This window comes from Lactuca saligna, chromosome 5 (assembly GCF_052625555.1).
Source record: "Lactuca saligna cultivar CGN05327 chromosome 5, ASM5262555v1, whole genome shotgun sequence".
NCBI lineage: Eukaryota > Viridiplantae > Streptophyta > Magnoliopsida > Asterales > Asteraceae > Lactuca > Lactuca saligna.
Window position 1 is genome coordinate 28974092 of NC_136421.1, and position 14126 is coordinate 28988217.

The following is a 14126-nucleotide window of genomic DNA, read 5'->3' on the forward strand; positions in this document are numbered from 1 at the left end:
ACAGCGGTTTATGATACAAATTTAATATAAATATATTTAGAATGGTCAAATTTGGTAACTGTCATATATCATTCAATCAATTCATTCGTGTATTTGGAAGTGAATTCGTGCATTTAGAATTACTCATGCTTACATACACCTCATGATTGACACGTCAAACCACAATCATGTCTATCCCGCTATTCACCATATTAGTCAGTATTCTCTGTAATTTTAGTATCTTTGACACAATTTGCACAAACATAGACACAACGGGCTTTCTACATTGATTTTTTTGTATAATCCAAACATAACAAAAGAAATATAAGAATACCCTGGAAAGAAAATAACACTAATTGTCCTTTTAACTAAAAATTGGAAAAATAAAATGAATAAGACCCCCTTTCAAAATAAGCCATATTTTACAAACAAACCCTTGTTAAATCCAAATGATCATCTTGTCCCTTTCTTCCTTGCAATAAAAAAAATATCAATGTCTAATATGTTGTGAAAAAAAAAAGCCAATGTCAAAAAGTCCAAGTCTATCCCTAATAAAAATTCGGCAGGTTTTTCAAACTACAATCTCTTAATAAGAAAAACTTTGAAAGTGCCTCATTGTCAATGGTTGGATTACACACATTCATCCCACTTTTCATCTAGAGGTATGTTTTTTAGATAGCAAAGTATGTTGCCACTTTTAGCATTTAGTCCAAACTTAAAAAATTTATAAGTTATAAATAAAATAGGACATACTACTATGGCATTATAGCTGATTTGGCAATATTTCAAAAAAAAAAAATGAATGTGTAATACCCTATTCATAAAAACAAAGCAAAAAAACAAATGTAATTTTGTAATACAAAAACAAAACACCGAGTGGGACATCATTTTTTTTCAATTATTATCCAAAACATCATTACACACGCAAACACACCTGTGATTTATAAGATGAATTCAATTTTAGCCCATAATTTATGAAAGTGATGTTCTCTTTCTCGGTAGGAGGTGCAACAATTGCAAATTACAATACAAAAAATTATGGGTTCATGAATCAAAGTTGTATTTTACCAATTTTAGTTGTAAAGGTATGAGATATTCGGGATAAGTCCCTAAGATTTTTTTAGACAAAATGAACAAAATCAAAAACAGGAAACAAAAATACTTACGTAAACTTTCTACTAACTCAAAAGGACTACCGAAAGGCAATTTGTTTTTTCCTTATTCTATTTACAGCATATAGCATCTTTATGCTTTTTTATTTTCTTTCGGTTTGTATTTTTCTGATTTTTCTTTTCTTTCCCTCTCTTTTTTCCGATAGGGACATCAAAAAGTGACATACTATAATAATTCATATCAATGCAAACAAATAGCGTGAAGATGTACGAATTCTATTACCAAAACCCATCTAATATATAAACATGTGGACTACTATGGCGTACTCAAAACTTACAAACATGAAACAACCCCATTATCATAATTTACTTAATCAATCAAATGATCAAATACATTATACATAAATCTGTAAACAAGGATCAAAACTTACACCTCATTCACTCATGAGGCGGGAGGTCAAACCAATCATTGTTCAGGCTGTTGACCACCATTTTCCGCCCTTTCCAAAGCACAATCGGAATCGGAACTAGTGGCGGAATCGGAATCGGCGTTTCCAGTGCGAACAGGTCGAAGGAAACCTTGCATTCTCAACAGATAACTCTGACTACCTGGTTGACTCCTCATGTAACGAGTTGTTGAAACGGTCAACCGGTCATGGTCAACCGGAATGGTGGAAAGAGCCGTAAGGTCAAGATTAGGGAAGACCGAACATCGGCATCGTGGGCATTTCACATTCAATCGTAGCCATTCATCAATGCATGCTACATGAAAGTTATGCGCGCATGGTAGACCCCGCACCTGAAAATTTCATTTTCAAAAAAAAAAAATCATTATTTACATTTTCACCCGAAAATTAAAAAAAAAAAAAAAATTAATACCTCGTTCCCGACATGAAACTCTTCCAAACAAATCGGACATTCGCTACAATCGGTTGGAACCGCTTTGAGCATGAACTTTGGAAGTTCTTGGATTAGTGCCTCTACCGCTTCTCTCTAAATGTCAAATTTAGAAATACGATAATATCAGTTTCAGTTACAGTCTCAGTCAGAGTCCAAAAGCAAAAACAGTACAACCTGTTATGTCATGTGTACCTGGGGTTCAGTTAAGTAAAGCCCGGGATGATATGAAGTAGCATCTTGAGCCATGCCTCTCATCTCTTGGCCTGCAGCAGTTTCAAATGCCCAATCCGGTACACGAACCATATCAACAAACACCTTGATCAAGGATTTTTAGTTTTAATAAAATTTGTGTAGATGAATATAGTTTAAAAAAAAAAAAAAAAAAAAAAGTAAGAATGATGTTTTTCAAGGGGTGTAAAGTGTAAATTATAAAGGGTACCCCGTATTCTGAAATTGGAATTCCTTGTTGAGCGCGTAGTGAATGAGCTTTCCTTCTTGTTAACCACTGCACAAAAAACGTTTTAATCTCGATATAATGAAATCTTGAATGAGCAGTTGACTTTCGGTTTGTTACCTTTTTCATACACAAGGCAGCAATGCAAACGAGGCCACTGTAGCTGAAAAGCAACCATATCAAAAAACCCCATTTCTGACCTTCTTCAGGGAGCTGAAATCAAATATACAAAACAAGTTACCTCTTGCGATTATGTGCTAAAAATTGAAGTAAAATAGGAGGCGTACACAGTCTTTTGAACTACTGAACCATAGAGAACCGATTACAGTCCATGCCCAGAGAAAGGGGTAGAGAAACACAGAGAGAATTGATAACACCACCACTCTTCCACAAAATCGAGCATGTCTCTGCTGACGACCAAAATCCCTACGTTGTTTTGGATTAGCGATTGTGAGAATGAAATTTGTATGTAATCTTCATAAACAAGAATCCAGAAAGGAGTATATATGAATGACTTACAATCCCATTCCAGCAGCAAGCCCATTGTCCACAAACATCAACAGACGAAATATGAAGACTGTGGTATAATCAACCTAATAAACAAGCAATAACAGCAAAACAAGTAAAAAAAATCGGGTAATCAGACGTTATAATTCGAGTAAGCGGAGTTTCGATGAGCAATTGAGATGATTCTGTCTATCGGTTTTCAGTGATTGAACAATTTCTGATTATTTATTGTGAAAAGGTGATCGCTTTCAAAAAGGGTAAGATCCAGAGTTATTTACTGATTACCTACCACGATCCATATATGTAGTGGGTTTGTGCATAAATGGTAACGCTTCCAGTTGATTGCAACTATAATTCTATTCGTAGCAATCGTCAAGAATTAGCAAATTTTTGGTAAAATTAAAATGCATACAAAAGAAAGAAATCATATACTATATATATGTTAAAGTGAAAGTGAAAGTATCTTCCCGAAAAGGATACATACTAGTGGCAAGCATTGACAGGAAAAACCCATCATACCTGCAGAAGATATAGAATCGGCGGTTACAAAACTCGTAAAAATGAAATTAATTTTCATATCAAACGAAAGCGATTACAAACCGTGTAAACAATGAAAACTAACCATTTAAAATCGACGCCCCTCACTGCCATATAAGATTATAGAAGGAAGCCAAGAGGTTGAAAATCCCTAAAAGCAGCGATTGAATTGTGGTTAAAGGTTTGAATCAGAATGAGTGGTGGATACTGGATATAGGTAAAGGAGATCGGGAAATCGTGGAAATGGGAGATGGGTAATGATAATATCTGATTTGATATTAAGGGGGAATAGGGAAAAGGCTCTTGCAGAGAGAAAAAGGGAAAACAAGAACTGGTGAGCTGAAATGAGAATTGACGAATGAGGAAGAGAGTGAAAGAATTGCAATTTGGAGTGATGATCTTTTGCGGGGTCCACTGAAATAGTGATGTTAATTATTTGATAGTTGTAGGGTTTATCGTTTGAAAAATATTCAATAAGAAATTAAAACGTTATTTTTCTTTTATAAATTGGTTGGAAATCCATATCAATCCATGTTTAAGCAACATGCTAAATATAAATCCCCAAAAATTAGGGATCTTGAAAATCAACCGCCCATTGCTTCAACATTGTTTGAGGTTTGTCAAATCTTAAAAAGAATAAATAATATATCAATAAATAAATAATAATAAAAAAAGTTATAGTATTTTATCAACAGTAAACATATCGGCCTAGATTGATGATCATCAATGCGGTGGATTCAAGAAGAGATAGTGGTGATCTTGTATCAGGATTGACTGACTACCTCTTTTTTTTCTTTATGAACTTTCCAAAAGGTATTTCAATAGATCAGATGATATATCGTTGTTTGGATTCAAGAAGAGATAGTGGTGATCGTGTATCAGGATTGACTGACTACCTCTTTTTTTTCTTTATGAACTTTCCAAAAGTTATTTCAATAGGTGAGATGATATATCGTTGTTTGTTAACGTAAAGTTACATGTATCTATATTGCTTTTAAGAAGGATAAACAAGGGAAGAGTTTTGGTTTAATTTGTATTTCGTCAAGTTCGTGATGAGGTGTTTTGTTAGGACATGGAATGAAATATATATATTCAACCATTCCACTTGTTTGTTTCTTTAGCTAAGCTCAACACCATACTAAACCTCATATTCGAAAGAAAGAAAAAAGGTAAATTAGTGAATATAATAAGGAAACAAGTGTTGTGGATTAGAAGCAAACTATTAACAACAATGAGGGTACCACTTTCAAGTATGGATGCGTCTAAAAGATAAATGATGACTTTTGTTGGTTTTAACATTGCCCCAAAAGGTGTAGCTGGAGGTGTGTTAAGCAACAACAATCTTCCTTATCTTCGGGTTCCTTCTGTAGTTAAAAATTATGAAATTTAACGTATATTTAGTGTATGTTATGAGGAACATCAAAGAATAATTCATGAGGTCGACTTGTGGGTTTCGAACTTAGTAATTCTCCATGTGGACTAGAAAAGGGTGTCAAAGGGGTGTGTGTTAAAAAGGTAATAGAAAATATTTTAAATATAAATATTCATGGTAGTGAAGAAGTAGAGAAAATACTTTGCATTTGGATTTTATGTAAAATTAATAAGTTTCATTTCTTGGGGGTTCAATAGAGAGAATGGACATTTTCATGTTATGTGGTATGTAAAGGAATGCAACATTTGATTTTGTAGTTAATGCAACCTTCGGTGGGTCGGGTGTATCATTTTCATATGGGACTCTTTGTTTTTTCCTAAATAAAAAAATTAGTCATGATGCTACTTTTATAGATGTTGAGGGAAATTAGCAAAATCTAAAAGTTTCATGTATGTGTGCTAACATTTATGTTTCTCAAGATCTTCAAGGTAAACATGTTTTATGCGATAAGTTAACAAGGTGTTTTAATCGTTCATCAAGTATGTTTATTGTTTTGGGGATTTTGATGAGACCGGGGAACTAATTAGGGATTCGGCTCTTCTTTTTATATGGACAATACTTCGTATTTTAGCGATTTTATGCCAAACTTTGATTTGGTTGATCTTCATATAAGGCAAGTTGCTTAAGTGTGCCAATATGCCAATATACAATGTTCAAAAATAAGCAAATTTGATAGATTTTTGGTGTAACAGATTTTTTTGATTTGGTTTCACAATTTTCACAAGATCCAAAAAGGTTTATGAAAAAATATTTTATGTATGCAACATCTATAGGTTCCATTTTTATTAGTTGGGTGTATTTCATTTGGGTACTACACAATGTTACAAGAATTTCACAAAAAGCTTTGTGAAATTGAAGTTACTCTAAGTTACAAAAAAAAAAAAAAAAAGGATAAGAAAATAGGTAGAAATAAAATCATTTCACAAATGTCATTTTGCATATTATTCCGTGGTAATCTGCCTCATATTTTGTATTTTGATTATATAAGTGAATATTGATTTTATAAAGTAGGTAGGTTTTAATTTACAGAAAATAAATTATATCATTAAAAAAAAATAAAGTGACAAAAGAAAACCGATCTTTTAGGTGGAAGTGAGGTCCACTATGTCTATACTTGTGATGATGTACGTAAACCATGAGGTTTTTAGTTTTACATGCCGGAATACAGAAGACACGGCCAATATCTTGCAAAAAAAGGAAAAAATAAACAAATAAACAAAATGAGGTGGAACTTGTAGGCAAGACTCATGCTACTCACTTGTCACTCAAGGATTCAATGATTCATCCATTGTATAATCTACTTTCTATAGTCATCAGTCATCACACCATATACATGTCAATGTAATAAGTATTATGTACTTGTAAAATTATTGAACACAATCACTTAAACAAAAAACGGATTTTTTTTTCCTTTTTTAAAGATATAGTTATTAAGAATCGAGAGAGGTAAAAGCAAACACAAACACATTCTTCCCTCTATGCTCCCTATTCCTTATTGCCGTGAAGTTTATTTCTTGTTATCGTGTCTGTTTCTGTTTCGGTTTTTTTTTTTTATTGTAAGAGGAATTTACTTTGCTTGTATATACATTTAGTCATTAAAGTTATTTTGTAAAGGATTTACCATTAAATTCTTTATCAAAAATACAAATATGATCGGGTTTCATAGGTTTAGCTGATTTTCAGCAATCCTTGCATCTTCGATTTTCTTCTCTTGTTCTCCTCTACAGCTAAAATTAAGTTTTTCTATCATCTTCTTTGTTCAAAACTCAAGAACCCATATTTTAAGTTCAAATATCTTAGAAACGGATTTTAGACCAAACATCTCAGAAATGATTTTCATATCTAACACTGACGTTTTTGCATTTTATATAACACCTACACACAAAACAACACTCACACAAACACACAACCACATACACAGTGACATACAAAATCCTACTTTCTATTAAATTTACTTTAGTTTTTATTTTATTTTTTGTTTTTTACCACGCATTGGACTTAAAAAAAAAAAAAAAACATTATCGATGCCTTTCACTTGTACCAATTCACCCCATTAGAAATTGTTACTGAGGATCGCTTTTTTCTTTAACAGCTAAAAGATTCATATATTCAAAACTAGCAAATTGCTAGGAAAAAACAGGGAATATGACTTATCAAGGTAATTAACTTTTCGGTATATTCACATCTGGGTAACTATCTTTTTTTTGTACATATCTAGGTAACAAACTTTTTGGAAGTGTTCACATATGACCATTATGACCTGCTATAGCAAGTTAAATCCTAAATGTAAACGTTTTCAACAAATTTGTTACCTAGATGTGTACAAATAAAATAGTTACCCAAATATGAACAAAACGAAAATTAAAAATTAAATTACATGAATGGTCCCTGTGGTTTGGGGGAATTTGTGGTTTTGGTCGCTAACTTATTTTTTTAACTTAAATGGTCCATACTGTTTATTTTTGTTGAACGTTTGGTCCCCATCTTACCTAAAAATACTATTGTACCCTTATTAATTTACTTTTTTAACTAATTTTCTTATCTATGTATTTATTTTTTACATATTTAAAAAAATTAATAGACCATACATATTTGTATCTTCTCGGATGATCCCTACTGTTTATTTTTAATTAATTTATTTTTTTAACTCGGATGATCCCTACTGTTTATTTTTGTTACACGTTTGGTCTATGTCTTATCTAAAAGTACTATTTTTCCCTTATTAATTTTTTTAATTAATTTTCTTATTTATGTATTTATTTTTTATAAAAAAATTAATATACGCCACATATATTTATCTCATCACCGTAAACTTGAAACCACATTTGAGAAATTTAATTTAAGTCTTACCATTCATCATCTCATCTCTGATCCTCCCCATCTTCTATTTCTTTTCCATCTTTAGTAACATCGACGTTTTCACCGTCCTTTTTTTTTTTTGTACTTCAACTCTAGCGAATCAATACCATAACCTACTGTCTCTTCATCTTTAGTGGGTTGTGGTGTTGATTCAACGGAGTTGAAGGACCGAAAAAAGAAGTGATGATGAAGACGTCGATATCACTAAAGATGAAAAATAAATAGAAGTTGAGAATGATGAAAGATGGGATGGTGAGGAAATACAGATATGTGGGTTCTACTAATTTTTCTTAAACATATAAAGCATAAGTACATAAACAAGAAAATTAATTAAAAAAATTAAGAAGGGCACAATAGTCTTTTTAAATAAGACAAAGACCAAGTTCGTAACAAAATTAAATAGTAGAGACCAACTGAGTTAAAAAATTAAATTAATTAAAAAATAAATAGTATGGATCATCCGAAGAGATACAAATATGTGTGGTCTATTAATTTTTTTAAATATGAAAAAAATAAATACATAGATAAGAAAATTAATTAAAAAATTAATTAATAAGGGCACAATAGTATTTTTAGGTAAGACGGGGACCAAACGCGCAACAAAAATAAACAGTGGGGACCATTTAAGTTAAAAAAATAAGTTAGCGACCAAAACCACAAATTCCCCCAAACCATAGGGACCATTCATGTTATTTAATTTTTACTTTTTGTTTTGTTCATATTTGGGTAACTATTTTTTTTTTGTACACATCTAGGTAACAAACTTGTTAAAAACGTTCACATATAGGATTTAACCTGCTATAGCAGGTCATAATTGTCATATGTGAACACTTGCAAAAAGTTTGTTACTTAGATATGTACAAAAAATAGATAATTACCCAGATGTGAACATACCGAAAAGTTAATTACCTTGATAAGTCATATTCCCGAAAAAAACAATGACACGTTGTTGATTGGGTTTTTAACCAATTAACCTAACTAATAGAAATTCTCTTGTTTCAACTTCCAAACCATAAAAAAAGATTAGTCTTTAACAGTGTCTAAAATACTATCTTTTCTTTGTTTAATCTCGAAAAATCTATGAACTTCTAAGCCTCCAAAGTACCCACAACATAGTTCAAAACAACCATCAATGGCATGTCCCGATTTGTGGCAATGTGTACAATGCTTTCCGCTTCTATCCCTTCTTCCATCGTTTTGCAATTTCATTTTTTCTTGATTGTTATGATACGTTCTCCAAAATGCTTAAAAAGTCGTCATTTCTGTGTTGTTGTTGTGTGCTTGACCTATCTGTTTTCGACACTTTTTGTTGTTCCACTAGAAATGATAGGCTTCCCAAAATGTGGATAAGGGGCTGCAGCTTAGGATCTATTTATTCACAACTCCATATACGTCGTTTAGGCCTATTAAAAAAACCGTATAATTTTTTTTTGGTAACATTATAGGTACATCTATTTTTATTTATCAGGTAATCTAGGTTATTTCTTTCCACACCACAAAATGCAAAGAATATTGCACATGTTATCTACTTTTCCTACTCTTCTTTTTTGGTCTTACCTTCTCCCCATATTCCATAACCTAAAACAAAAGATTTCAAACAAGTCATCTCGATAATAAAAACGTCAAATAAGGAAAGTCAACATTCACAATATTCTCAAATGTAAAGTAAGACAACGTCCTGATTTTTTTATTAATAAATGTAATAACTTAATTAACGTATAACTTTTTATACTTTTTACGAAAACAAATTTAACTAGAAAATTTTCCAAAACATATATTTACTCCAATAACTACAAATATTAAACTCGTGTACAATTAGGAGGGTTCAAACATTTATACAAAGCAGATGCAGGTTGCTTGTAAGTAGGAATGCTACTCGGGTCGAAAAACCGAACTTCCCCAGGCTCAAACGAAAGCTCACTATGCCTGTAAAAAATAAAAATCATCAACCATGCTTCTTATCAAAAAATATAAGTAGAATGTTTTGATATTTTTATGAATAATATTCTATGTTTGCAAAAGGGTAAAGGAATTCCCACCTTCGAAGATCGAGTCCGACAAGACCCGCTTGTAGGATCGTCAAATTATCCGAGTCGGGGGAGACAATGATAACAGTGTCCTCAGAATACTGAGTTTCAAGAATCGACATTAGTTGTGTCACACGAACAAACACATCCGCAACACTCTCGTTAGGTGTCCCATCGTTGATTGGGGGTGGCTTAATGTTCGTGGAAACACTATCTGATGCATATATCTATTACATACAACACATAACTTTTCATCTCACATTAGTAGTTACATAAAACTACTAGAGAATAGAGATAAATCTTACTTCGGAAACGGATTGTAACGCCTTTCCTTCATATGCTCCTAATCCACGGGCATCTAAGAAACTGTACTCCGGAACTATATTACTATATTCAAAAAGAACTTTTTTTTCAAAAGAAACATATGGTGAATCCATGGAAATGAGTCAAGATTTTTTTTTACCTACCTTCTATTGACCCCGTTAATGGCAGCAATGATCTCAGCAGCCTGGTAAGCTCTCTGAGTAATTGAAGGCCAAATCCAGCACCCATTATCACAAGCCCCGATTTCCTTCAATCTCAAAGCTGCTTTCACTGCTTGTTTCTTCCCGATCTTCGATAAACCGTTATCTACAGATGTTTTCGCAACAGGGTTTGTGTTGATTATTCCTAAACTCTCAAATTCAGACTCCCCTGCTCTTACTAGAAAGTACCTGAGTAATCAAGGAAGCTGAGTTAAGAAATTATGCAAAAATTGACATAAAAATGTTGGCATAATTACCGATTGGAGAGACGAACAGGGGGCATTTGGAAGAGGCCGCGAGCATCGGCGGAGGGAAATAAAAACAGGGGAGGAAGAGGAGATTCGTCGTGGTTGAGGTGAGGGTTAGGAGCCAAGAATGGGGTGATAGAAGCGGCGAGTGAAGCGAGAATGCGACGGCGATCGATGGATTTAAGGTGAACTTTTGGGGTTTCGGGGTGGTTTGTGGCGGCGGAAACGGTGGTTGGATAAGGTGGCGGGGTTTTATTTGAGGCAAATGTTGTTACCAACATTTTCACCGGCGAAACTGAACCACTGGCGACGGTGGATTGAATCATCGGTTTGGTCTGGTATGAAGCAGAAAAATATCAACTGTTTTTCAGAATGATACATTTTAGCCCCTCCTTTTTTACCTATTACATAGATGATCCCTCAGCAAAACTTTTGTTTCTTCCTCTTATGAACTGAGACTAAAGTTGACTGATTTACCTGGATATTTGGTTGGTTTATATAATATTTTACATCTAATAAATAGTTGAAGATTAGCTTTATAATAATCAGTTATAAAATAGATCAATCACAAGTAAATATAATATTGTATCAGGATTATGATTGAAGTTCATATATGTTTGAGTTGTTAGTGGGCCGGACGGCCCAACAGTGAAAAATGATAAAAGTCAAAATCGGTGTTGTGTGATTGTGAGATACGGGTAGAGGTGCACAAATCGTTTTTTCTTTTTTTGTTTTTTCTTTTCTGGAAATTGGATCGGCCTGGTTCAACAATAGAGTTGCTACAATAAGTAAAACTCGAGGCATTTGGGATTGTTTAAGGAGTTCAAAACGCTCTTTTCAACTTTTAATTTTAGAAAAGTCTTTTGCGTACTGTACAGGCGTACAGCTGTACAGGGTGAAAACCGGTTTTGAAAATTTTATAATCGGTTTCAAATATCAAATTGTACTATATGGAAATCAATTTTTTATAGGTTTGAAAACCGGTTTCACTCAAATCGGTTTTCAATTGTAAAATTCTCAAACTAGTACAAACCCGCCATACCTGTTTCAAATTGGACCGGTTTCAGCCAAAGCATATTCTAAATCGTATTGATTTCGGTTTGAAAACCAATTTCAGATTATTTATAAATCAGTTTTTTGGTGCACCTCTTGATACTCATAATATTGTGTGAACTTGATTGAATTTTGGATTTGTATTTTTATTTTTTAGTAAGGATGACAAAAAGTGATCCGATGTAATATACATTGGGATGGGTTGATATTATACCGTGAGTAAGCCCGTTTAATTAATAAGTTGAGTTAGAGTTAAAATTTTGTATTTGATTAATTAGATAATTAATTTAGGTTAAAATGTTATCATTTCGACTCTCTAACCTATCTAACTATAATATTTATTATTTTATTATATTTATATTTCCAAATTCCTATTTTTATCAACATATGACTATAATTTTAAGGTTGAGTTGTTTATAGTGTTTCACCTATCATCTTGTACAATTGATTTATATTTAAAATTGTATTTTTAAAAACTTGACAAATTAATTTGTATTTGTAGGGCAGTCCATACATTTTCATAGCCATATTCGAAAAATAAAAATGAGTCCTAAATATTGTTTTGTTATATAAACAAAAATAATTGATAAGTCAATAACTGTTATAAAATTAATCAAAACAAAAATAATCATTGATATGTCAGCAATCTGTCGATAATACTAATATGCGTAAAAAAGTTCGACCCCCTAAACAAGAGTGGCCATGTGCGGTGTCACACTCTCCACATGCCTAGGCCCTTCCTATTTGTGGTGTAATAATGAATCATCAAAAGGATGAGTAGTGTGCAAGTTTATAATAGACTTATAGTTTGTTTGTGTCTTTATTTGATTTTTTTTTTAATTTGATGATTTTCCCATAGAAGTAATGTTCTTTCAACAGCACCCTGTATACCATTTCTATTCTTTGATGAAGTCTTTATCGTATACAAATTGGCATTGAGCACATAGACCAAGAAGCTTTTATCAAATTTGCATTCCCAAAATGATGTTCTTTGATTTCCTTTTTTCCAAGGTGTCTTTGATATCGTCCGTACCACAAATAGATGTGAAGATCTATGTTAAAGGTTCTACTTGGTGATGCCTGTTCCCAAATGTATTTGATTCTTGATTTTTGAGATAAAGCTATTACATATCTACACCCTTTTATGAGATAAAGTAATTCAAAGATTAAAGTGTTGCTTTAAGCATTGCCTCTTTTTCTCATGAAGATATACTTTCATTTATCATTTATTCACACAGCATAGTCATGATTTAATTGAGAACGACATCACATTGAATACAAGGCTAGGTGACAACATGGTTTTTGATTTGTATGCGAGTTTCGTTGTTTATATTGGATTCAAGTGTTTTTTTTTCCTTCTACCGAATGTTTTTAAAATACTTTTCACAAGCTTGTGTACGCAATATCCTATATTGTTGCAACATTGTTTTTTATGTCTCGATATATGTTGGATATCTCTCTCTAATACTCTAATAGATATATCTTACAATTCCATCTTCTACTCATTCATTACAATTTCAAAGCTTTTATGAAATTATATATAGATCCAATATAGTAAAAATGAAGTCACTTATTTTACAAGCAATATTACGAGCACACATACAAAGATAATTATTTTAGGAATACACAAAACAATTTGGGGATATTTATATAATTAGTCATATTTTATATATAAAGCTAAGTGTATAGATTCACATTAAAGTAGTATATAATTGTCACAAATACAAACATCACATCAGTACCATTAAAGATAAATAGCAAGTGAAGTTAACTTGGAATTAAAATGGTAAACTTTGTCTAAACCTTTTTATTACTATTTATTTATCATTTACCGAATTAAATACTAAATAGAGTTAGGCAAGAAGTATATTATATAGTGACAGTGGTGTGTTTGTGGAACTGCAAAATTTCATTAAGATTCCTGTCATGTTTTGTCTCATTGTTTTTGGTCTTCGAAAGTGGTGCCTGTTGCAGGAGGAATCTATTCCACTATTGGTCCCTCCATATTATATTAAACTACTCTTCATTGTTCATTCATTGCTTTCTGCGCATCACTTAGATACTGGTTTACAATTAATTAAACATTATCTAGCTATAAGTATTCTGCATCTTATTACCTTTAATAGATGTCAAAAGGTGATATTTATTATATGTCGACCTTAGTTTTTACCCAATTCTTATGTAAAAAGATTAATAATATTTTGAAGATTGTAAGTTACGGCTGTTTGGTAATCTCTGAATGAAATGAGATAACCTCTAAACTGGTCAGCATCAATGCAATATGTGAACGAATCAAAAGTTTTGGAACTCACTGTGAACATTTAAACAATTTTACATTCTCTTAACTACAAAGAATTTAAAATTATTTAGTTCATGTTTGGAGCAATTTACCAAACAACCCTTTGAATTTAGTGTTATAAAATTAAAGTTTAGAGTGGAGTGGGATTTGTTGCACATCCCCAGTCCCCACTATGCTTGTCTTTTTGTGTTATTA

The 14126-nt window shown here is 32.2% G+C and overlaps 2 protein-coding genes across 3 annotated transcripts; both read right to left on the bottom strand.

Annotated features, from left to right (window-relative positions):
- Positions 1-1425: 1425 nt before the first annotated feature.
- Positions 1426-3858, bottom strand: LOC144997823 (E3 ubiquitin-protein ligase SIS3-like). Of its 2 annotated transcripts, XM_078957689.1 has the most exons (10): positions 3575-3858; positions 3433-3471; positions 3242-3308; positions 2965-3038; positions 2733-2871; positions 2566-2658; positions 2431-2496; positions 2184-2306; positions 1971-2084; positions 1426-1890 (listed from the first exon to the last, which is right to left on the bottom strand). In XM_078957689.1, the coding sequence occupies exons 1-10, from the start codon at positions 3601-3603 to the stop codon at positions 1558-1560; spliced, it is 1077 nt and encodes a 358-aa protein (XP_078813815.1). In that variant the 5' UTR covers positions 3604-3858; the 3' UTR covers positions 1426-1557. The 2 variants fall into 2 exon arrangements, with proteins under 2 accessions (XP_078813815.1, XP_078813816.1); XM_078957690.1 differs by lacking the exon at positions 3575-3858 and having other exon boundaries at positions 3238-3308.
- A 5588-nt stretch (positions 3859-9446) lies between these two features.
- Positions 9447-11026, bottom strand: LOC145044941 (Phosphoglycerate mutase family protein). Its single transcript, XM_078993296.1, has 5 exons — positions 10589-11026; positions 10275-10520; positions 10113-10194; positions 9820-10034; positions 9447-9706 (listed from the first exon to the last, which is right to left on the bottom strand). Exons 1-5 carry the CDS (start codon positions 10903-10905, stop codon positions 9580-9582), a joined length of 987 nt encoding a protein of 328 aa, XP_078849422.1. The 5' UTR covers positions 10906-11026; the 3' UTR covers positions 9447-9579.
- Between the last annotated feature and the right edge of the window lie 3100 nt (positions 11027-14126).